At 42.5% G+C, this 26,393-nt stretch overlaps 1 protein-coding gene across 1 annotated transcript in view; it reads right to left on the reverse strand.

Moving 5' to 3' along the window:
- FSHR (follicle stimulating hormone receptor) overlaps positions 1–25,535 on the reverse strand; it is a 176,347-nt gene extending 150,812 nt beyond the window's left edge. Inside the window, exon 1 of the mRNA XM_060248918.1 lies at positions 25,264–25,535. Within this exon, the coding sequence (XP_060104901.1) occupies positions 25,264–25,418 (155 nt within the window). The 5' untranslated portion in view covers positions 25,419–25,535. The remainder of the gene's footprint in view (positions 1–25,263) is intronic.
- Between the last annotated feature and the right edge of the window lie 858 nt (positions 25,536–26,393).

Raw genomic sequence — 26,393 nt, forward strand, 5'->3', positions numbered from 1 at the left:
GTGATCTGCACTGCAATGTAATTTAACAGTTGTTCAGGTTTGTGCCTCATTCTGAGGCAAATTTCCCATTGCAGTGTTGCTGGTAGCTTTCTATATTTTTGCAGTATTGCAGCCTACTAAGCTACTTAATGATCCTTCTTTTTTGCAGCTCCAGGCTGGCAACCAAAACAGGAGTTCCTGATCAGCTGCCACACATGGCCAGTGCTCTGTGCCTGGCATGGTATGTTGTAAGATGTGCAGACATGTTCCATCCTGCTCCTATCCCCAGATAAGATATTCTATATCTAAAAATTTCCAATGGAAAATGCTGAACCTTGCAAAGATGTGTATCTCACAGTTATATTTGTTAGGAAGTTGTGACTGGATGCAAACCAAGGTTTTCAAACAACTATGTTCCCCTTGACAATTATTACTATTGTCTATTACATTTTTATTTTTCATTTGTTTGTGTGGTATTCATTTTTACCCAGATTCCTTTTCATCTATGTTTTATTTGTCTTCTCCTCCCCTCCCCTATTTACTGTACACACTTTGGGCACTCTGTGATTAAATTTCCCAGAGTACCCTGAGGTGCAATGCCCTGGACACATTACAAAGGGTATCCAGAGTGATGGAGGATGCCCCAGGACCAAAGAGGGGGAGATTCTCCACCAACTCCATTGGCCCATGCTAGATTCCTGCTTGGCCTGGCCTCACCAGCAACAGTGGTATTAGTGGTGCCAGCATCAGACCCAGGATCAGCCACGGCCTGTATAGTAAGTAGAGTGGATAGAGAAATGCTACAATGCCAGTTACCTTACCTCCCTGCCCCCTCTTGCTTCCTACTTGTCCCTCTCATCACCATGGCCTATAAACTAGACGGCAAGGCACCAGAATAATGAAGAAAAAAAATATTAATATTAGCAGACATTGATAATTTTGAATCAATCTTCATTGTGATGACATTGATAAAATTGGTTCTTTATTGTTTAATTAATTAATAGATGAATGTACAGGAGAAGGTCAAAACCTCCAACAGTATGTTACTGTTGGGGACATGGTCTGGGCAGCAATCCTTGGAATAAGAATAGGTGGGATGCCATACATATTCCACCCAAGAAAAGTTGCAGGCTTTGTGACACAGCTGCTGAGATGTTTATATGAACTCTCATAGAATGTTGGAATTGTTTGCTCACTAGCGAAAATTCACAGCAGGGCTTTGTATCAAAACCCAGCAGTGCACCCAGAGTGCAACTCATTTATAATCTCTGAACTGCTGGGTTATAGCCTGTGCTCAGAAATTCAGAGCTTTTAGCGTGGTTTCTTATGTGTATACACACAGAGGCAACAACATGTGTTTTGTTGCAGAAATTGCATCAGCCAAGTAGCCTGTACCATAAAGAAAGTGAGGAAGTCATCTCCAACTACTTTAAAAAGTGAAAGAAATGAGAGAAAGAGATTGAGTTTCTTGATGCTCTCAATGACTGTGCTATGGAGCAGATGGTCTCAGAACCTACCAGGGGTGGGGCGATCCTGGATTTGGTCCTAAGTAATGCCCAAGACTTGGTGAGAGATGTAAAAGTGATTGCGCCGCTTGGGAGCAGTGACCATAATGTTATTGATTTCACCGTTTGTATAAATAGGGAGTTGTCCAAAAAGACCACCACAACCACGTTTAACTTTAAAAGGGGTAAATACACTGAGATGAGGAGGCATGTGAGGAATGTAATGTAATGTAATGTAAAATTTTATTTATATCCCGCCCTCCCCGCCGAAGCAGGCTCAGGGCGGCTAACAGCATTTCAGGTAAACAATAGTAATAAAAACATTAAATTCACATTAAAATTCACATTAAAATCAGTCAATAATCAATAATTAAGGAATAATAAGGAAGAAACTGAAAGGAAAGGTACATACGGTCAAAACCCTTGAGAAAGCTTGGACGCTATTTAAAACTATAATCCTAGAAGCTCAGATAAAATACATTCCACAAGTTAGGAAAGGCACAAACAGGCATAAGAAAAGGCCTGCGTGGTTAACAAATAAAGTAATGGAAGCTGTAAAAGGTAAGAAGGACTCCTTTAAGCGGTGGAAAACCAGTCCAAGTGAGATTAGTAAAAGGGAACACAGGCTGTGGCAAATCAAATGCAAGACTGTGATCAGGCAGGCGAAAAGGGACTATGAGGAGCATATTGCAAAAAACATAAAGACCAACAATAAAACTTTCTTCAAATATATTAGAAGTAGGAAACCAGCCAGGGAGGCAGTGGGGCCCTTGGATGACCATGGGGTAAAAGGATTACTGAAGGAGGATAGGGAAATGGCTGAAAAGCTAAATGAATTTTTTGCCTCCGTCTTCACTGTAGAAGACGAGAACTTTTTGCCCGCCCCAGAACCACTAATTTTGGAAGGGGTGTTGAAAGACCTGAGTCAGATTGAGGTGACAAATGAGGAGGTCCTACAACTGATAGACAAATTAAAAACTAATAAGTCACCGGGTCCGGATGGCATACATCCGAGAGTTCTGAAGGAACTCAAAGTTGAACTTGTGGATCTTCTAACAAAAATCTGTAATCTTTCATTGAAATCTGCCTCCATTCCTGAGGACTGGAAGGTAGCAAATGTCACCCCCATCTTTAAAAAAGGTTCCAGAGGAGATCCGGGAAACTACAGGCCAGTCAGTCTGACTTCAATACCGGGAAAGTTGGTAGAAACCATTATCAAGGACAGAATGAGTAGGCACATTGATGAACACGGGTTATTGAGGAAGACTCAGCATGGGTTCTGCAAGGGAAGATCTTGCCTCACTAACCTGTTGCATTTCTTTGAGGGGGTGAACAAACATGTGGACAAAGGAGACCCGATAGATGTTGTTTACCTTGACTTCCAGAAAGCTTTTGATAAAGTTCCTCATCAAAGGCTCCTTAGAAAGCTTGAGAATCATGGAGTAAAAGGACAGGTCCTCTTGTGGATCAAAAACTGGCTGAGTAATAGGAAGCAGAGAGTGAGTATAAATGGGCAGTCTTCGCAGTGGAGGACGGTAAGCAGTGGGGTGCCGCAGGGCTCGGTACTGGGTCCCATGCTTTTTAACTTGTTCATAAATGATTTAGAGTTCGGAGTGAGCAGTGAAGTGGCCAAGTTTGCGGATGACACTAAATTGTTCAGGGTGGTGAGAACCAGAGAGGATTGTGAGGAACTCCAAAGGGATCTGTTGAGGCTGGGTGAGTGGGCGTCAACGTGGCAGATGCGGTTCAATGTGGCCAAGTGCAAAGTAATGCACATTGGGGCTAAGAATCCCAGCTACAAATACAAGTTGATGGGGTGTGAACTGGCAGAGACTGATCAAGAGAGAGATCTTGGGGTCATGATAGATAACTCACTGAAAGTGTCAAGACAGTGTGCGTTTGCAATAAAAAAGGCCAATGCCATGCTGGGAATTATTAGGAAGGGAATTGAAAACAAATCAGCCAGTATCATAATGCCCCTGTATAAATCGATGGTGCGGTCTCATTTGGAGTACTGTGTGCAGTTCTGGTCGCCGCACCTCAAAAAGGATATTATAGCTTTAGAGAAGGTGCAGAGAAGGGCAACTAGAATGATTAAAGGGCTGGAGCACTTTCCCTATGAAGAAAGGTTGAAACGCTTGGGACTCTTTAGCTTGGAGAAACGTCGACTGCGGGGTGACATGATAGAGGTTTACAAGATAATGCACGGAATGGAGAAAGTAGAGAAAGAAGTACTTTTCTCCCTTTCTCACAATACAAGAACTCGTGGGCATTTGATGAAATTGCTGAGCAGACAGGTTAAGACGGATAAAAGGAAGTACTTCTTCACCCAAAGGGTGATTAACATGTGGAATTCACTGCCACAGGAGGTGGTGGCGGCCACAAGTATAGCCACCTTCAAGAGGGGTTTAGATAAAAATATGGAGCACAGGTCCATCAGTGGCTATTAGCCACAGTGTATGGAGCACAGGTCCACCAGTGGCTATTAGCCACAGTGTATGTGTGTATATAACATTTTTTGCCACTGTGTGACACAGAGTGTTGGACTTGATGGGCCGTTGGCCTGATCCAACATGGCTTCTCTTATGTTCTTATGTTCTTATGTTCTTAAAAGAAGGTGGTTTCTAGGAGGGAAGGGAAGAACAACTGATCAACAACATAGAGCAACACAGGAAAGATTGTTGCTTTCTTATGGCCTTACTTAATACACTTCAGTTTCAGTTGGGGCTTATCTATCCTACATTCTTGACCCTGTTTAACTGTATTTCCATCTCCTCTAGTGATTCTGGGAACTGTACTTCAAAGATGCAAACAAGGGCAATGGGAACCTTTAACAGAATTAACAACATCCTCACCAAACAACAATTTCTAGCAACCTTTGGGGGAAGCATGGCAATTAAATTGGTATAACGCCCAGAATGCAGATATGGTATTAAAACATTCTTAGCTGTATTCTGTCCTTGCAAAGCAACAGCATAGTAGAAATTATTATTCTGTACCTACAGGTCTAGTTTATCCCTAACCTGCATACATTTTGCAAACACTGCAATACCTTGAGGGACATTTTGTAGTCTGGAAAGTGTCCCTGCCCCATCCCAAAGAACCTGATGGTTTCCATACCTTCATATATAGATTGTGTGTGTGTTTGTTTGTGAATGGTTTTAGGATAAAAAACCCCCTAAACTAACTAATGTTCATCATATTGTTCATTCTATTACCTGAAAGTCAACTGGGGTCATAAATAGCCTAACACAACCATAAAAGAGAAAGAGAGCACTGAAGGAAATGAAGGTGAATCCAATGGATGCATAAATGCTTGAAAAGGCCTTCTGAGTGTTCTGCCCAGCTATATAACACATGGTTCATATCCACAGTGTCCTCGGCTCAACCCCCTGGCATTTTACTTGGGGAAAAAAAGAGATTTTTCTGATAATATTTTAGGAAAGCAATATTGCCTGTTTCAGGACCAACATATCTTAATATTTTTTGCACTCAGACAGCAAATGTGTGCTCTTCACTGCTGTGGGATGTAGTTATGGCTACCAGATTTTAAATGAGGATTCATGGACGATAGGTCCCTCAATGGCTACTAGACAAGAAGACAAAACAGAACTCCCATGTTCAGAGGCAATAACTCTTTAAATATCAGTGCTGGGATAGGTGGAGGACTTTGCTCTTGTGACCTGCTTGTAGGTACTCCAAGGGTATTTGGTTGGCCACTGTGGGAAACAGGATTCTGGATTAGAGGGCCCATTGCTTTGATCCAGAAGGGCTGCTGTTGTGTTCTTATGAGATCTTTCCTAAAGACCTCTGCCCAAGACCTTGGTGAGCAATACTGGGCTAGACGGGCCAAAGCTTTGACTTAACAGAAAGTACCGTCATGTGTTTCCAGTGTAGAGAAACAGCCTGTTTGTTCAAGGTTTTGAAACTGCCCTTAGCCCCATTCCTTTCCTCTAGCCACATGCTGCCAAATAACAGCCTTGGTTAAAGTCAAGATTCAGCTGCTTGATGTCCTCCAAGCTGAAGGAATGCAGCCCAGGGTTATCGGAAAAATAAGGGGAAAGGCAAGGTGCCTGCAACAGAGTTGCCTTGAAGGTATTCTGCATTCCAGCCAGAGAATCCATTGGGCTAGCCTTTGTTTTGGAAGAAGTTCTCTTTACATAGCCCGTTGATGCTGTTAGAGTGTTTATATACTAGAAGCAAAATTGCCACATCTGCTGCTGGTTTCTGCAATGTGAACACACACATACAATGGTCAGAATATAGAACTGCATTCTCTCTTATAGGAGAAGAATATATAACTGCAATTCCATAAAAGAGGCTCACCTGTGCTTTTAAAAGTGTAACTCTGTACACACTTTTCTAGGAATAAGTCTTATTGAAAAACAGCCTGTTTCTGATCTAAGAAATACTTTTACAGTTGCAGCAAAACACTGTGGTCCTTATTCTCATTTGAATAGGGTTGTATCTGTATGGGGCTGTCTTTGGGTGTAAACACTCATGGGTAGAACTCATGGTGTAAACAGTCATGGGTCTTTCTACCCATGGTTGCCAGAGTGAGCTGGTGCCTGCCTGTTGCTGCAGCACATGGCAAACGGCTTCCTTTCCTTCAAGAGGAGTCTTGGCCATAAAGAGTTTTTGAAAATCCTTTTAAAGGGCAAAACTAAGCCACCCTGAGCCTGCTGAGGGAAGGTGGGATATAAATCTGATAAATAAATGTGTACAGTTTTGTTTTTTTTTGGGGGGGGGTTGTACAGAATTGGCTCTGGTTTCCCTGGGCCCAGTTCAAAATCCCCACAGCAGCTTCAGGGAATGGCTACTTAATTTTTTTTAAAGGAGAGCCTGTTTCAACTTGGAAAACCATACCATACCAAACCTTTAATGGCATAATAGATTCAGATAAAAATACACAGAATATAAAAATTTAAACATTGGAGATAAAATCAAAATAAAACCAAGCTTACAGATGCATTCAAACATGGTCAGAATTAAATTTAAGGATGCCGGCCAGAAATTTTGCCACAGCCTCACTAACCACCCCCTCAGTATCACTCAATAAATAATAACAGGGTGGCAGAATAGACAAATCTGGGGAAAAAGAAAGCTTGCCAAATAAATCTTTACGGAGGTTATGGTAAAAAGAACAATCAAGCAATATATGCTGGATTGAGTCAGGAGTATTCGCTCCACAGGAGCAAAGTCTGTCGGCTAAAGGGACTCACTGATATCTCCCTTGTAAAACTTTGGAGGGAAATGCATTTAGTCTAGCCAACATAAATGCCCTGCGATGACTTGGAGTGGTTAAGTCTGATAGATAATTGGGCATTTTGCCACGGAAAGCATAGAGACCTAAGGAAGCTGGAGAGCAAATATAAGGGTCAGTTGGCCGTAATTTCATTTCCTCGGATTCTCACAGTCTCAATTTAATACATCTGAAGATATATGACTCATCAAAGGTAGAAAAATCATCTACCTCTAACACCAATTGATTGAGTTTAGACAGAAGCACTGCTGTCCAGGATGAAATATATGGGTCTCTTTTCATACAATCAAGAAGGCTGTTAGGATCTGTTCTAAAGTGAATTTTGAGCCAGAAATTAAACACTGCAATCTAGGCTTTTGTCTCCACCAAAGACTGACCCACTTCGGAGCAGAGAGCAAAGTAGGACACACATTTTGGCAAACCAAGAATTTGTCTAAAGAATGAGGCTTGAATGCCCTCCACTTTCCTGGTAAAAACTGAGATCCATATAGGGATACCATAGAGAATTTGGGCAAGCGTTTTGGCTTTGAACACTTTAATAGCTGCTGGAACTAATTGGTTGCCCCTTGCAAAGAAAAACAGTTTAATTTGAGCAGCTGAACATTTAGCCAAGTTGACGGTGTTGTTACGATGTGAAACCCAGCTTAACTTGTGATTAAAAGTGATCCCCAAGTATTTAATTTTTTTTGTTTGCTTGATTGTTGAGTTGCCAATAAACCATCTCTGTGGGCGGACTTGGAAAACCACTACAGGGAGAGAAAGGGCTCCTGCCTGCCCCCAGCCATGATCCTGTCCAGAAACAGTTCTAGGGGCACAGTTATTTCCCTGGTTTTGCTACTAAATGTGGACAGAATCAAACTGAACCCTTCCTTCCAGTGGCTCCTCCAGTGTACAGATACACAAGGCAAGACATATTCAGATGTCATGCAAAACTAAAACTGAGGTTTGTCAACATCATTCACAAACACAGTTTGTGCTCATGGGGCTTATGTGCTCCCCTTGTTCCTCCCACCCTATCCAGAAAAGGAAAGACAGTGAAGAAATGTTTAAATAAAAGTGAAATAAATAAAACAGAGGTAAAAGTGGAAAAGCAATGATAACAGTGAATTTTAAAGATGAAAAAAGAGATGTCATCTGCAGAGTAGAGAGACATTGTGTAGCAAGAAGAAAAAGTCTTGTTTGCTCATACTGGCACTTGTTTCCCACTTGAACTTCATTGAGGAGTGCAACACATTTGATGGTGCAGGAGTCCTCCCATTTGAATTAACATGTTTCAAAATGAAACATGAGAATTTCTTTTATACCTCTTAAAATAAAAAACCCATAAATAATATTTTTTTAAAAACTGGCCTGGTCATTTTATCACCATATATGAAGTTTCCACGTACAGGAACAAATCATTGGTCCATTTAGGGTGCTTTCACACATTTGGAGTTTCAATCCATGTCAGCGACTGTTCACAAGTGGATTTTGCCATTTTGCACAGTAAAATCCAGTTGCAAAGTGGATCCGGTTGAAAGCAGATTGAAAGGACATAGTGTGTGTGAAAGTGCTGAGTGTCCACTATTGTCTAGTCTAATAGTGTTTCACTTGAGAAATTGTGAGATAATGCCTTTCCTTAGAGCAGCAGGCAAGGCATTGGATCAAGCCAGCTTTTCCATCCATTCCTACCCAATTCCCTTCCTTATCACAGCCCTCGTCACATTTGGCTTCCATCCTATAACCACACAGTCTTTTTTGGTGGTCAAAGAGGACCACTCCATTCTTTTTCATTCCAGCCCAAGAGCTTTCAGCAACATGTTAACAGTAACTTACATGTATAGAAAACAGATTGCTTCTTGGATCAGGTATTGCAAAATGTTGGAGGATCTATGTTAGAGTGGATGCTATCTGTTTCTCCTTCCTGCTGACCCCAGCCATTCAGCATCAAGTTTGGTTCCATGTACATAATTCTGTCCCTTCACCTGCATATCCTTATCCTGGGTCTTGTTTCACTGTGGCAAACCAGCATAACAATGGGGTGGAATGATGGAAAGAAGACTGGCTTATATAGAGATATAGGGTTCATAAAGCTCTAATCACTTCCATTATACAGCTGGTACATTTATCCTGCAGGTCTTTCCTCCAACTGGCTTCCACCCCCTCCTTTAACCTGAAGCACCTGGAGCCTCACATTTTCTACAGTCTGCCTCTGTATACTTTTTTCTCCTGTTAGCTTCTGTTGCTTTGTTAAAGGAAAAAAATATATATATTTCACAGTCATGTTACAGTCAGTAAATTTAAAGACAGCTGGGACAGAGGCTTTTAAAAAAATGTTTTGCAGGCATTTCAATTACAGATAAATGCTGGATAGACCCTGGGGAGCAGAACGTTGCATACTAATTTTGAAACTTGTAACAGTGTACAGGAGATGTTTCCTTATTGGGTTGGCTGTTCATTCCCTGTGTGTGTATTTGTGTGTGTGTGTGTGTGTGTACCAAATATGTTTGTAGAAATTTGAATCTTACAGTGTGTATCTGTAGCAATTTTATCACTGGTCTTGGGAGGAGGGGGTGCACTGGAACTTAAGAGAGATGTATTCTATTATTCCAGTTTAGCTGCAGGCCATCTGAATGTGGAAATAGGCTTTATCTGTATATTTTATTTCATTTATATTACACCATTGTTTAGATGTGTCTGAACTGCATGATTTATGATCTCTCCATTTGATTTTCTTATTGCTCCTCCACCATCACTTGTCTACTGTTGCTTCCGATTTTTAAAAGGGAGCAGAGTAAATAGAATTAAATAAAATAAAAGTAAAATTTAACAGCAACAACAGTCTGAGATTTCTGAGCTGAGCAAGGTTGACTCTGAAATCTGCATTCTCTTGAAAAAAGCAGAGATCTTGCAAAAAGAAGGGGAGATACTGGAAGCTCCCATGGCCTCCCATGCAGGGTGGCTGCCAACAAGAGAGGAGATGTTCTATGTAAACCTCAGTAGAATTCAAGATGAAGAGAAAAAGGATGAGGATGACATAGCAACCCCTTCCCTCCAGCTCTGAAGCCAGAGAGAGCTTCCATTAGTTGGCCATTGCTTGAGATGCAGAGCAGAAGAAGCGGCAGATAAGAATTCTGAACCCCTGTGCTTCTGAAGCCATGCAGGACTAGCTGCTGCATAGAAAACTGATAGAGCAAGCCCTAAAAATTCTTCAACAGTTCATGGGGGGGGGCAGAGGGAGGGATGAGGGTTAGACCACATCCTATGTGTGGAGATAGGGTTATTACAAGTTCACAGGTGTCCCTATTCTCATATGTGTGGTGTGGGAGGGTATGTTGCAATTCTATTGTCTATACAAAACAGAACTGGCCATCTAGAGCTGGGGTAATTAAGAGGATATGAGAGTGAGATGTAACTCAGGAGAAGGTGTGACTCAGGAGACCCTGATTCGAATCTCATCTCTGCCATGAACCTACCAGGTCACCTGAGGCAATCCATGATCTCTCAGCTGTAACCTCTAGGGATGATAGTACAATTACAAGGCTGTTGCCCAGTGCCAGGTCTCTTGGGGTCACGGCTCCACTGCGGACTTTGCTGTGACTGCAGAGGCCAAAATTGGTCCTCAAGGGCTTGGTTGCAGCTTTAAGCAGGGCCTGGCAGCTTCAGTCTCAGTTGAGCCCAAAAGTCACACCAGCAGCAGTGATGCACAGGAGCAGAGCTCCCTCACTGTGCCAGAGCAGCTCTGCCTTGCCCACCCCAGGAGTGGCTATGTTGTCCCACATGACAACCCTCAAGGCCTCAGTCTCTGTAGGGTCAGTGAGGATGGAAGAGCCAGCCTGTGAGAGGGCAGGGAAAGGTGGGACGAAGGAAGGAAGAATGGCCATTAGAGTAAGCCCAAATGGCCCAGCAGGGTCACACTTCAGCTTGGAGGGCATTGGGAGAGGTTGGGCTAAATCTGCTCCCAGGAAGCCCTTCATTAGGTGGGCCAAGGGTGGGTTAGGGAGGAACAGCCGTGCTGTCAGGATAGAGCAGGGTGGGTGGAGAGTCTTTGGGTGCTGTGAATCTGCCTCATTCGCATATTCTGAGACCTGAAGAAAGGGGTTCTTGAGAGCCCAGTGGGTCCAGACTCCAGTCTAGTTGAGGAAGAGCCAGACAAATATACACAAGAAAAATGGGACAGGAAAGAAAGAAGAATACAAGCAAATCCAGCTACCAGTTCTTAGATAACTGACATCTAAGCCATAACCCAGAACATAATTCTGGGAGGAAGAAACAGGTGGTGACAGGTGGGCTGATGGAATCATAGAATCACAGAGTTGGAAGGAACCTCCAGGGTCATCTAGTCCAATCCCTTGCACAATGCAGGAAATACCCCCCTCCACCCCCATTGACCCCTGCTCCATGCCCCGAAAATGGTAAAAAAAAAACAACCCTTCAATATCCTTGGCCAAACTGACCCGGAGAAAATTGCTTCCTAACGCCAAAGTGGCGATCCGCATTTCCCCGGGTGTGTAAGAAGAGACCACAAGAACTAAGCATTGATGCAGCCTTTCCTGTCCTCCCTCTCATGATCTGCCTAAGTTCACAGAATCAGCATTGCTGCCAAATGGCTATCTAGCCTCTGCTTAAAAACCTCCAAGGAAGGAGAAGCCACGATCTCCCAAAGAAGCCTGTTCCACTGAGGAACCACTCTGTCAGGAGGTTCTTCCTAATGTTGAGCCAGAAACTTTTGATTTAATTTCAACCCGTTGGTTCTGGGGCCACAGAAAACACCTCCTCATTCATACAGCAGGAGGCTTCACTCACACAACAGTCCTAAACAGAGTTATACCCTTCCGAGCCCACTGATTTCAACAGGATTAGAAGGGTGTAACTATTTTCAGGACTGCACTGTTAGCCACCAGTATTGTCAGGGCTTCATGTTAGCCACCAGCTATACCTAATATTATTTGCACTCTGTTATCTAATGGAAAGGCTATATCTGATACAAAAGTAAAGATGATGAATTCTTTTTGCTGTGGCATCCAAACAATAATCAGGCAAAAGTACTGAACAAGGTCACTGTTGGTTCTATAGAGAGATTCGTTGGTCTAGCTGTATGTTGTTGTGAAATCTCTTCATTAATCTTCCCCACCATTGACAGGTGGAGTTGGCGTCCTGTTGTAATGGTTTGTGGTTAAATACAATAAGGGGACTTGACCTGAAGTATTATTAGAATTACCTTTCATAACTCTGCAGAAGGAGGAGCTTGGGCTAATGTAGGTTTTCTCATCCCAGCATGACAAGTCACACTTGTCAAAATTTAGAATTCTATGTAATGATTAAACAGGAGTGGGCAACAAGGAGTCAGTTACAACCCCAATTCCCTTCCATCTCTCAGGATAAGTCTAGACTCCAAAAGCCACTCCCCACACACAGACATATTATGAACCACAGCCACCTTCTCCAAAGACAAGAAGCAAGCAAATGACTTTTTAATCTCCTCTCCTATACTGTAAGCAGCAAAAAAGCTTTAGCAGAGTCCGTTCTTTCACTGAGTAGCTGAGGAATCATAGAATCACAGAGTTGGAAGGGGCCATAAAGGCCATCTAGTCCAACCCCCTGCACAACACATCTATCAGTGTGTGTATGTGTGTGTGTTTGTGTATGTTTTGGGGGGAGCTATCATAAACCAAGGTTCCAGGAAATGATGCCAAGCAGTTCAGATGTCAAGAGGAAAAGTTTTGCCCAGTATTCTCTTGCTGTTACCTCTGGAGAAGAATAAATGAAAATTAAATATTTCTTTGCTTATTGTCATGTGGGATTGAGTGAACCTTGAGCTGCTGGTTCTTCAGTCCTGGCTATATGGAAAATATGTCCCCCAATTAAAGGTTAGTTGACATCCAGAATATTCTACAGCAATGTTATAGAAAGGCCCAAGATTCTTTCTGGCATAAACGCACTGTCCCTTAGTTCTTCTTCTTTCATCATGATATCACCCTTTTATAATTTATATTTGGAGTGTCATGTACGCTTTTAAAAGACCATGTCCATAATATATAGCAGGGGTGGCCAACGATAGCTCTCCAGATGTTTTTTGCCTACAACTCCCATCAGCCCCAGCCATTGGCCATGCTGGCTGGGGCTGATGGGAGTTGTAGGCAAAAAACATCTGGAGAGCTACCGTTGGCTACCCCTGATATATAGAAAACATTCTATGGATAGAGTATGACTGCATTAGGTGTTGTTTACACCTTTTTGATAAACTGGCCTAAATAATCCATCTTCCTTCAATGTGCGGCAGCCTACATTGCTATCTGCCTTTTTTGACTTTGATGCCCGGCATGGAAATCTGAAGGGAAAATGAGAGCACAGTTTGAGTCAAAAGGGTGCAGCTCCCAATATGGGCATAGGAAGCTCCCTGTTCAGAGAGGGATCAGCACAGGGCATAGAAAAGCTCTGTACACACCCTTCTCTCAGTGTATCCTGTGGTGCACTTCTGAAGATCAGGAGAGCTGTGCACGTATCATAATTCTGCCCTCTCCATCTCTCCAGAGTTCTTGAAGCTCCTAGATCACAGCCGAACAGATTCTGAAGTGCAGGAAGAGGGATAACAGGACCCTCACTGGGTCCTGTTCATATCCCTGCATGTGCAGGCAGCTGAACCTGCATGTGGACAGGATCATGCCTAAAATGTTGGAAGTAAAAAAAATAGCGGGGAATTCAAATTTTTTTTTCTCTAGCAGACTCTATATGCTTTATAACCTTAAAGAACAATCAAAGCATGTTCCGTAGATCCTTGGATGTTCTATTTGCTTTGTTCTATGGATGCATTGAATAGCTGCCTATCGGATTTCATTAAATGGTGGCAACCCCATTCCTCTGCACTGTGCATGTGCTATTTATTTCCTCTCAAACCTGAATGTAAGAAAGGAGCTGCCACAGCACACACCATACCAGCAACTGTTTCTCAGCTTCAAAATGTGAATTTTGGTGGCAGTGGGAAATCACACAGTCAAAACATTTCTCATTTCCAAATCCTGCCTCCTCCCCCCTCCGTGAAGATCTTAAATACTGGCACCCCTCAGGGATGTGTCTTGAGTCCACTTCTTTTCACTATTTACACGTCTGATTGTGTTTCGAGCAGTCTGAGTAACAAAATCATTAAGTATGCAGATGATACAACGTTGGTAGGGCTCATCTCTGAGGATGATGAGTCTGCGTATAGGAGGGAAGTTCAACAGCTGTCCCTTTGGTGTAAAGTAAATAATCTTATTTTTAATATAAATAAGACGAAGGAAATTATAGTGGATTACAGGAAGAATAGTTTGGACATCCAGCCGTTGTTTATTGATGGTGTTATGGTAGAACAGGTGACAGAATGGAAGTTTCTGGGAATTACCATGAAACAGGATCTAACATGGGGGCAAATACTTTAGCTCTAGAGAAAAAGGCCCAGCAATGACTATACTACTTAAGACTCTTAAGATCACTACAACTGTCAGTGATTGCCTTTTATCGTAGTTCCATTGAGAGCATTTTATCTTATTGCCTCTGCGCGTGGTTTGGGAGCTGCACGGAAGCAGAGAGAAGGGTGCTCCAAAGAGTGACGAGAAGAGCATAAAAGATTTGTGGATGTTCTCTCCCCTCATTGGTGGATCTGTATAATATGGGATGTAAAAGGAAGATACAAATGATCCTAAGGGACCCTTCACATCTGGGCCATTTGCTATTTGAGATCTTACCGTCAGGTAGACGATATAGAGTGTTGAAGGCTAGGACAAACAGATTTAAGGACAGTTTCTATCCAAGTGCTGTGGTTAGGCTAAATGCAGGGTTATGAAGGATTATCTGTTTTAGATATATTTAAATGGTTTTAATGGTTTAAATGGTTTTAGATGTATTTAAATGGTATGAATATGAATATGTGTGTTTGATGTGTTGGTATGTTTTGTGGAAGAGCACCTCATTTCGTTGCTCTCTTTTTGTTGAGAACAATGACAATAAATTTATCTATCTATCATCTATCTATCTCCCCCAAAATCCTGCCTCCTCTACTATATTAAGGCAAAAATATTAACTTGTGTGCATGTGTGTGAAATGAATAAATAAATACTGCCCTTCACCCTTGAGAATGGAAGCAGTGGGTTCTGTTTGCAGAGACATTTTCTATCTGTGTTTTAATAACTTGCTGTTCCTTCTCGCCATTTGTCTGGAGAGCATTTGTTTCAAGGAACTGCCACAAAGTACACTGAGTCCTCATTCTTTCCCTTACCCATTGGAGGCATGAATTTGAGAAGCTCTGGGCTTGAGATCTTTGATGAATCCAGCATGTTGCAGATTAGGAATGGTGTTACTTCCCAGGGCTCATTTTATTTGAATTAGTTTACATAAACACAACAAACGGGAGGGCATCTCATCTTTGTAGATACATCATTGATTTAGGGAATTCTGAACTGCAAGCTATAGCGACAGTCACTGGCTTAGATTACTTTAAGAGGGGAATAAAACAATTTCATGAAGTTTCACCATGAATAGTTAGCCAAAATCACTCCAGGTTTGGGTTGGGAAATACCTGGAGATTTTGGGGGTGGAGCCTGGGAACAGCAGGTTTTGAGGAGGGGGGGCACTTCAGCAGGGTAGAAAGCCATACAACCCACCCTCTAACTAAAACAACCATTTTCTCCAGGGAACAGATCTCTGTTGCCTGGAGATCAGTTGTAATAGCAGGAGGTGTCACCTGGAGGATGGCAACTCTACAAGACAATATGAATATCTGCTGCTGGGGTCCAAGTAATGGAGGATGTCTGTTGCCATTATGCTTTGTCAGTGGGCTTCCCAGAAGCATTTGGCTGCTCACAGCTAAAAACTAGATGCTGGTCTCAATGGATCCAGCAAAACTTAAGTTCTTCTATTCTGAGCAAAGATGCCAAAGCAGGGCAAAGCCAAATACCAAACTAGAATTCCATCACAACAAGTTTTTCTGCACTGAACATGGACTAGATACCCTTCTCACTACATAAGGTAAAGAGAGTAGTGATGCTGTAAAACCATCCTGGACCTCATTATGAAGTGTCCAGATTGAATGAGACCCTAGTTGCACTATATCAGCCAATTCTACAATTCTATTTCTTTATCACTCATTAGTTGGAATGGAAATGAAATCTAGGTTGGGCCATGAAAGTGAAGACACACTGCTATTCAGAGATCATCATCCTTGTCATCATCAATTATTAGGCAGTTAGAAACAGGCTTAGTTCTCAAATGGCCTACAATTGGCAAGCAAACTCCCCCTCCCATTGGAATTTGCTCCCACAAGAAATGGGAATTGGCAGTGACAGGAGCAGGTTCAGCCCTGCTATCGAAAAATGACTCTATTTTCTTTTACATTCTCACACTGAAGTGAATAACTCCTAGAAGGGAAAATTCATTGGTGTTCTTGGGGACAGAGCTTGTATTGGACAAAAAAAAAGTCAGCACTAGCAGCAAAAATGGGTGACCAAACTTGTTTGCAATGGCAGAAACAAAAATAAATGAAAGAGGAGACATTCATCCATACTTGGGACAATGTCCCTGTAATGTATTTGTCCTTTCTCTATCTCCAATCCACTTCCCATAGTGACAAGTGTTTTACTAGTGCATTACAAAGATGAACCCATTAAAACACATTTACTCACCACTGCACTGCAGTTGCTTGGGTGCTGTGTTTAATTAGTACTCAAGTGTCATTAAAGAGGCACTGATTTCCCCGTAGTGCAAATCTTTTTAGAAGTGGGTGCCACAACATGCTGTTCCAAGTGATAGCTGGAATGCCTGCCCAGAAGTACATCTATTTGCATGTAATCATCCAAACCTGCTGGTTCAAAGCAGCAGGCTGGAACACTTACCTGCAAATAAATGTATTCACAGAATGTTCCACATTTAAAAACTACACACAGAATTTTTCTTAAAATTTTCTAAAAGCTTCAGAAATATGTTGGCACAGCTTTGGAGGGTACAAGGTAATAAAAGAAGATGACCCAGATTTGCTTGGAATTTAATTAAACAAAACTGACCCACCCTTATTTTTAAAGATGAGAAGGCATGAAATGATGGAATGTAATCTCTCATAAATGTTTCTGGATAATACATTTAGATCTTTCAGGGCATGATGCCCTTTAAGGGCATGCCATCAAACTATTCTTCTGAGGTAAAACTGGCCAAACAAATCAGTTTATTTTATTTTATGTAAACATTTCTAGGCTGCCTTTTCACCCAAATAGGGCCCCTTATACACAAGAAGTTTCTTACAGCACAAAAAATCAGAAGTCATCAAAGTGCATACATTTAGTTGCCACTAAACCTGTGAATTGAATTAAACTTCAGTTGGTTCAAAATGCAACTGCAAGGATACTAACAGGTCCAGATTCTATAGATTCAGATGGGCAGCCGTGTTGATCTGAAGCAGCAGAACAAAGTCTGAGTCCAGAGGCACTAGTTTGTTCAGGTAATGATTATGTGCAAGGGATCTTTTGCATTCTCTCTGAAGTGAGCTAGCTGGCCTCAAGAGACAAGACCTTTATTGTTGTGGTGTCTTACTTGTATTAGATGTTAATGCTGCCATTTCATCGTGTTGTATTGCTGCTTTTATTGTATTATCATGTTCTCTTTTATCTTGAGGTAGCTTCAAACACATACAGAGAGGCTGATACTTTATTTATGCAAAAGGAATGTATGATACCCCCCCCACACCAAATGTTATACACAAGAAGTTTTAATTATTGTACATAATTGTTAACTTTTGTGTAAATTAAAGATGACAGCCCTCTTTTTCTTGATGGCAGATGAGAGGGGGGACTAGGTTTGCCAGATCCATTTCAAGAAATATCTGGGGACTTTGGAGGTAGAGACAGGAGACTTTGGGGGTGGAGTCAGGAGTAAGGGTGTGATAAGCATAACTGAACTCCAAAGGGAGTTCTGCCCATCACATTTAAAGGAATCACACATCTTTTAAATGCCTTCCCTAAGTTAGAAATAATGAAGGATATTCTTTTGGGGCTCATAGAATTAGACCCCCTGGTCCAATCTTTTTGAATCTTGGAGAGCATTTTGAGGAGTGTCATCAGATGCTTTGCTGAAAATTTGGTGCTTTTACCTAAAAAAATAGCCCCTTCAGAGCCCCAGATACCCCCAGATCAATTCTCCATTATACCCTATGGGAATCAATCTCCATAGCGAATAATGAAGTGTCCAGCAGACATCCCCCCCCTCCCCATTTTTGATGACTCTGAAGAGGGGGAGGGCCTGCTTTCACCTGGGGACTGGCATCTCTACCCACAAGTTGCTGAACTTCCAACTTCTTCAAAGTAAAACAGAGCAACCAAAGGTTCAAGTTTACCTTTCCTATGCAAATGACCTCTGAAAAGGATCTGAGCTGCTTTCACAGCCACTGGGAGCAGCCATGTTGTTCTGCTCCCGCCCCCATTCAGCCTTAAAGACACAGACACACCATCCCAAGAGGAAGCCTTTCCAAGTGGAGTCTGAAGCCTCTGGAAAGGCACTGGTGGCTGTGGGGGCAGGGCTTCCCTTCACCGGCCAGCTGACTGAGAGCCTGGGAAAGTGGGAGAACCCCTCCTGGGGCCTGGGGATTTGCAAGCCTACTTACATTATAGTTTACATATAACTTTGCCTTAAATAATTAAGAAGCAGTTGTCAAATTCCATTAAAAAAAGAAATAGTAGGATCAAGAATGATGCCCACTAACACCTGAAGCCACCCAGTTAGTTCACTACCGGATAACTCTAGTTATGCTTCCAGTGTCAGTCTTTGCCTGAAGTCACTGCACAGAACAATTTTGACTTAATTATGCCATTTTCATCACACACATTCTGAGCATCTTCAACACTTTCTATCCACTACAGAAATTCATGGTGCTTAAAGGCTTAAGAGATTTATGATAGGATGGGAGAACAAACTGTTAGAAGTTCAATTTACTTTTTCTCTAAACACCATGACTTAGCTACTCTTAATTAATTACCAGAACAGTCCCCCTTCCCAATTCTGTTCTAGATACAGAGACTTTATGGTTGATTTTATTTGTTGAGTGCTTGTTGTTAGGTCACTGTGCCTTAGCAAGGCAAGCTGCTTCCTACCAAAAGGAAACCAAAGAGCCTCACCCAGACACCATGGGTCTGACCTGACTTTTGACAGTGCCCACAGTCTCTTAGAACAAGGATGTGGTGCAGAGTGGTAAAGCAGAAGTACTGCAGTACTGTGATCTGAACTCTCTGCTCACGACCTGAGTTCTATCCCAGCGAAAGCTGGTTCAGGTAGCCAGCCCAAGGTTGACTCAGCCTTCCATCCTTCTGAGGTCGGTAAAATGAGTACCCAACTTGCTGGGGGGGAAGTGTAAAATACTGGGGAAGGCAATGGCAAACCTCCTCGTAAAAAGTCTGCTGTGAAAATGTTGTGAAAGCAACATCACCCCAGAGTCGGAAACGACTGGTGCTTACACAGGGGACCTTTCCTTTCCTACCTGTTTTAATACCCCACAAAAGTACTGTGCTAAGTATTTTTTTACATAGATTCTCCATCTATTAAGAGTTGATTAATGGCCATTCTTATCTCTCCCCCCCCCCCACCGCCTGCCATCTGCCTTTCTTCCAATTTTGGATTGTTGAGTGATTAGTTTCACATAGGAACAGATGAGACAAACAGATGAGATGAACAAATGCTACAAATGGAATTGCCACCAAAATGTAGCCTAAAGAGAAATCTGAAGCAAATTTTGGGGTTTCTCCACAGCAAAACATTTAAGACATTTTGAAGGGAGGCCAACACAGTTTCTGTAAATGCTAGCAAAATTTCCTCCAGGGGGTTCTGCTGCCCATCTCTGATAAGTATCCAGATTTTGACTAAAGTGAAATCTTTTTGAAGTGAATCTGTGTGTTCTTCCTCAGGCAGAACATCTGAGGATTTTCAAGAGGAGCAATAAAAATTCTGATAAAACTAGAGAAATTTTTGGCATATCTAATTACAAAAGAGCAAGGGAATTAAGCATTGTGTTATCTATCTGTGAGGTTTACAATCCAGAAGAGTGACATTTAAAACAAGATTAAAGTTTATGGGTACACAACTCAAATGATGCCTCATAATTATAAATCTATTTAAAAAGGAGAAGCAAGAAAGATGTGGATCATAAAAAGGGTATAACAGTCTGCTTACGGTAAAATTTAGCAAAAAGAAAATTGAAAATACTAGTGTGATTCTTATATTAAAAAGATTTGAGCCACTAGTTTGAATGCTACCACCCCCATGTGAGCACTAGCAAAAAGGGTAATGTCTAGATGCTTATAACCTCTTGCTTTCTGTGGACACATATCATAAGAAACCTTTAATATTCCTACTCCTACATATAGCACCTCTTTGGGAAATCCTTTTTGGAGGCACTATAATATTTGAGAAGGGTCAAAAAGTCCAATAAGGTTGCACATATTTGGAAAGTTCTACTTTAGATGGTAGGCCATGGAATAACTGGTGAAGTACCTTTCTCAGGTAATTTAGGCCCAAGCACATGATAGACTTTCCCCAGATCTGTCCTCAGGTCTTGTCATGAAGTTCCAGGCTAAAAAATTAGATTTTTAAGTTAATGGAAGGGATTTAGATTGGGATCACAGTTTAAGACTTACTCCCTGTACTGAAGACTGGGGGTTTAAGAAGAACCCAGTTCTCCAGATTAGAGTCTGGCTCTCAAGGCTCTCTTAAACCTTGGAAGGGGCTTAAGCCTTGCTCCCTGCTCTGTTTTCTCAGTTCTCTGGAGGGGCCTGCTATCTGATGTTCTGGGGACACTTACTTGCTTATCGGTGCATGCCGTTAGTATCTATATATTCCCCTAATGAGAAAAATATCTTTTCCTTGGCGTATGAGAATGAAAGTTTCAACTTGGAAACTCCCAGAGCACATCTGCTTGACAGATCTGGGGGTGGAACCAGATTTATACCTGGGGATACTGTAAGAACCGCCCCCCCCTACTTTTCATACACATGGGCATCGTGATCACCAGTATGGTTGCCAGGGTGCCTGGAGTGTTGACTCGCACACATCTGCTCTAAGAAGTGGACTTTGCCCACGGTTTCTAAGGCTTATGTGGATACTATAAGCCTCAGCTTTGCAGCAGCATTCTACATCTCTGGGTGGGTGTTAGCCAGAACTACAGACGAGCTTCCAGCCGCTCCTTGCGTGCACACTCTCGGCCGTTGCAGTGGAAGAAGCTATGCCGCCATGAACTGTACAGGCAAACAGTTTCCAGCCTGTTTCCATGAACCAAAGGCTAACACCACCAGAATCCATCTTGTTTTCCTGACTCCATTACAGCAAAGTAAGAGACTCACATATCCAACAACTGCATAAGGCAATCAAGCTTATTTTAGATGTGGATCCTGCCAGACTGCCTGAGCTTTTGTCCAATGGAACCCAAGACAAAGGATGGTGTCAGCAGAGGAATAAAAAAGAGGAAGAACAGCTTCACTCAGAGCCATAGTTATTGTATAGATCGGGTGTCACCTTAGTTATCAATTCGGCTATTGTCACTTTTAGATAAGTTTGTATAGCTTGTTTTAATCCCCTCAACTGTCACACTGGAGCCTCCCCCTGACCATTGTTACCTGGAAACCCATTCAGGTTACCAGGGCCAAGTCCCCTCATTGGCTGGATATGGGCATCCAATCAGGTACCCAGAATAGACTGGCCTCGGCCCACCACACAAGTCCAGTTCCTATGGTCACTTCAGAGCCTCCCCTTTTCTGAGGTAATGTACCATGTGGGGCAGCATCATGTACCATCTGACCACTTGTCATCCGCCCCTGAACCTTCTACCCCCTTTGGGGTCAAGGTAGACTTTATAACCTCTGACCCAACATTCTGCACGTGTGCATCTGACAGTACCCCAATCCTGCTGTTTAGATACGCCCCCGATAACTGATCAGTTGAGGGTCCCTTCCCCTATCTCCCTCATTGGTCGCCATTGGAGCCTTCCTTGAAGACTATGATCGGTAATTAACACCCTGTTTGTCCATCCTTGTGTTACCTCTGTATATGTCTCTCTATCATTACCTTGTATGTGTGTTCTATAGTTTTCTGTAATAAAAACATAATTATTTTACTTAATTAGTGTCCTTGGTCGATTTAGTAAGAATTTCTGGAAGTAGAATCCTGTATACATAGATTCTAGATCCTTTTGAGCCATAGTTGCCCATCTATTAATTCTCCAACCTCTTTTGAGGGCAATTTGGCTTACAACATGGTATCTTGCAGTTAGACTTATTCATGACAGCAGTGATAAAGCTGTGTTGGGGTGCGGTCACATGTACAATTAGTGGCGACACAGCTCCGTCTCGCTGACGGATTAAATAAGTTCATCCAGACATCCACATCTGGCAATCGAGCGTCATCCAGGGACATTCTGACTTGCTGTGGATCAGTACCGCATTAATTTGACAGCACAGAAAGTCCGGCCCTTTTTCAAAAAAGCAGCACAAGATCGGCTTTTGCCTGTTTGGACAGCTCACGCGCGATACTGCCCTTTGGAATGTTTACCGCTCCTCCCACCTTTTTTTTTTTTTAAAAAAGCCCCAGCAGACATGCGCATTGCCAGATCATCTGGGAATCTGAGGTGACGCTTCTGCTTCTCCAATCAACACAGGATCGAAGGGGGGGGGGAAACGTTATCCCACTATTCAGAACAGGAAAAAAAACCTTTTTTTTCAATGTGGAGGATTTCCAGATATTATTGTCACTGCCAATTTCTAGGAAAGTAATTCCTGGCAGTTCCTTGGTTTGAATCGGTAATGTTAATTCCGGAAACTTCCCCCTCCCCCCCCTGCCTCTGAAGCACCTCCAAACAGTTGGGTGCATGTTCAATGGACCCCCCCCCTCTCAGAAATCACCATCTGATCACGCATGCTCCAAGAAAAGAGCGTGATAGTATTGGATGTCTGATCGCTCAACAACAGAATGAGTCGCATTCTTGGATACTCGTCTGAACAACCCCGCATCGAATCAATATTCAGCGGTTCAAATTTGAGCGCTACACACCCGCTTTTAATGTGACGTGTGATCGCACCCGTGGGATTGTATCAACACTTCATACTGCAAGTGGCTCACAATTGGATGACAATCGAAAAGGTCTCAGAAAGGGTTCAGGCCTAGTTCATGCTTGTTTACAGCAGCAAATTTATTTTTTGGGGGGGCGGGGGGGGCTTCAGTCATGTGATTTCCAGCTTGCAATCTGTAGCTAAAATTCTTGCTGTGACAGCAAGAACTAGGCCTTTGTTGTTAGGTAGACAGATAGCTATTGGCACTAAGCCAATTAAATCTTGAATGATTAGGAACAGCTTAACATAAAAATCAGTGGAAGCTGTTCAGTATATGTTAAGAGTTCAAGAGAAGTTATGGGGGACATACATGGAGTTTTGAAATCTTGAGTTATGTCACGTTGTACATCTTCATTCTGTGACAAGGCATAATTTACTGCAGGCTGAAGCTGAATTCTCAAGTTCTGAGGAATTCAGCTTGGAGACAAATAATAGCTTTTCAGAGATTTGAGAGGCATCATTATTTCACATTCATCCTGCTATCCTTATTTTCAGGTTTTGCAGGGGTGGTAGAGTTTTTAAAAAACCTACAACATCTGTTTGACTGGAGGAAACAGCAGGACAAGAGAAATGAGCTTTGAAAACTAGGAAATGATTCCTCTACAGACTAAACTAAAATACGGCAGTGGGTGATCAAGTGGTTGGATTTTGGGGGGCTTTTCTCATTTGCTAATAGCAGTAGCAGGGGTGGGGAGAAATGTAAGTTAGACCAAGGCATTAGTACTAGGGGACTTTTTAAAAGATTTTCCCTGACTTGTTTTCCAGATTGGAATTAACTCCAGAAATTGTTATGGTCCCAGTTAGCGAAAAACTATAGGCATAGTTTCTCCCAAATTGCAGTGGAAAGGGGGCAATTTAAATCAAGAAAGTTTAAAAAAACCTCACCCAGTGCCATGACCTCAGTATGATTCCTCTTGGTCCACAGCTGTTATTGAAACTTCAAAAAAAAATGCAAAAGATTCTGTCATGGATTTCCCATGTCACATCTGCTCTGGCTGCACCATGCCATCCTCAGTTTCCTGAAGAAAGTATACATAGGCCCAGTCCTACCACCCCCCCAAAAAAGAAAGAGTAATTTTGTGATGTTACTTCCAGTGCTCCTTCTAAGCTGAGTTACTGTGAGCTAACTCACAGTTTTTTAGCCTCCAGCTCACAGATTTTTGTCTTAGTTTAGGAAAATGGCCCCAGAGCAAACTAATTTATGCAGTAGCTCAGAACATTAATGCCCATAGCTCACAAAGTAGAATTTTTGCTCACAAGACTCCACAGCTTAGATGGAGTATTGGTTACTCCTGTTCATTGACACAGTTTTGTTATGGCAGGCTCCTGTGATCCCAAGTACTCATCTTTTAAAAATATTCTTGTAGAATTTGACATATTGTAGATTTGTTGCACATACTCTTGGCAGCTAGTCCCTTCAAAAAGACCCTAGGAAACCCCTCTGTATATAATTACATTAGCCGGGGGTAGTAGGATCCTTACTCTTCACTAATGTGGACTATTAGGATTTTTCTTTCTAGTACATTGGGTTGGCTCCAGGGATGTCCTCATGAACCCAGTGCCAATTGCTGGAGTCATATCATCCGCATCCACGCTAACTTGCCTTCAGAATCCAGAATAAGCAATTTGTTTTCAAGTGGAGGAACCTAGTATCTCATTTCAATAATTTCACAGTTAATTGTTAGTTGGCATTCTTTGTTCTACAAAACTGTAGAACATCTGATAAAGTACTGACTGTGTCTGTCTGAGAGAGGAAAAAATGGGAATGCTAAGAAACTGTCCTTTAGCTGAGAAATGGAACACAGTGCACCCAATTTATTTTCATTTGCTGCTCTTCCACTATTGCACACTACAAGGATTGTTTACTTAAAAAAACCCCCCTTTGTATAGGACTTCCCTCCCCCCGCTTCCCTGTTTTGGGAAACTCCACGAAGTATTAAACAAGCATACCTGCAGATCATAACCTACTTGCCAAGAAATGTTTTGCTCCAGCAATGAACGTTTGATAAATGTTAGATAAAAACATTGCCAAGTTCTTGGTTGCCAAGGTGTGCTGTTCTGTAAAGGAGAGTAGCTTTGTGCATTTAATTTGGGTTGCATTAGAGCAAGAGCTTTTAAGAGAAAATGCCAGGCATTTATTATCATGACTTATTTTAGAAACACCAGCTGCCAAATGAAACTTACTTTGAAACTTTGTCCAAAGTTATTTTATGCTTTCTTAAAAGCCATAAAACATCGTAAGGGAGAGATTAATTGGTCCAGAATCACAGTTATCCTGGTTGCAGCTGACAAGACCCCAAGCTCTCCCAAGAGTGGTCAGCCTGGCTTGCCGAGTGATGAGCTGATCCCAAAAGACCAGAAAAACAAATAAGAACTTGCTACATAACTTGGCAAAGTTTTTAAAAATCAGTTTCTTTTTCTTACTCACAGTTCTGTGGAGTTCTTGGGAATGTCCCATGGCACATAGGTCACCTTGCTTTCCTGGCAGACGAATGCCCCTCGGTCTGAGCACCAACAGATGGGATGCTGGCATCCTGTGGAAGCCCCAAGGAGAAGCAGCAGGCTGAAGCAAAAGAGAGGCATGGCTGTCTCTACATGGTCCTATCCCTCAGTCACTGGAAGAAAACCTCCTACTGTATTGGGATGGACTTCCCACTATTGCTCCTTTCACTCGAAGACCCGCCTTGAAGGGCAGTGGTGAGTCATATGATAACGAGGGGAAGTTTTCCTGGGATGGCCTGCCCTCCAGCTGGGCAGCAGAGAAAGTGTAGTGCTGATGCCTATGCTAAATAGAGCACACTATTATGCAGTGCTTAATTACCACATGGAAAGGGGATGTGTGGGGGGAGGGACTCAAACCTACTGGGAGATCCTTTTCCCTTATTCCAGTTTGTTTAATGGAGAATTGCCTGTGGTTGTAGAACTAGGCGGGAGACAGGGTCATAGGGTTGCCAGCTCCGTGTTGGGAAACTTCTGGAGCCTACCTCAGTGGGGTACAATGCCATGGAGTCCACCTTCCAAAGCATCCATTTTCTCCAGAGGAACTGATCTCTGTAGTATAGAGATAAAGCATAATTCCAGGGGAACCCCAGGTCCTACCTGGAGGTTGACATCCTTATGAACTTGTCTCAACCCTCTCTATATGCTCAGAGCTTTATTCTGTGCATGCTGACTTTCAGACGGCTTTCTTAGATTTGATTTTGGATTTCTGCGTACTTTCTCTAATTAGATGCTTTGTGCTGGTTTCCTTAAACCATAGCTAAAACAGTTGGAACCCTCTGCTCACGACCTGAGTTCGATCCCAGCAGAAGCTGGTTCAGGTAGCTGGCTCCATGTTGACTCAAACTTCTATCCTTCCAAGGTCCGTCAAATGAGTACCCAGCTTGCTGGGGGGGGGAAGTGTAGATGACTGGGGAAGGCAATGGCAAACCACCCCGTAAAAAGTCTACTGTGAAAAGGTTGTGAAAGCAAAATCACCCCAGAGTCGAAAATGACTGGTGCTTGCACAGGGGACTACCTTTAACTTTAAAACACACTATTGTTCTGCTCTGGGTTGTG

This window comes from Heteronotia binoei, chromosome 1 (genome assembly GCF_032191835.1).
Source record: "Heteronotia binoei isolate CCM8104 ecotype False Entrance Well chromosome 1, APGP_CSIRO_Hbin_v1, whole genome shotgun sequence".
NCBI classification, from domain to species: Eukaryota; Metazoa; Chordata; class Lepidosauria; order Squamata; family Gekkonidae; genus Heteronotia; species Heteronotia binoei.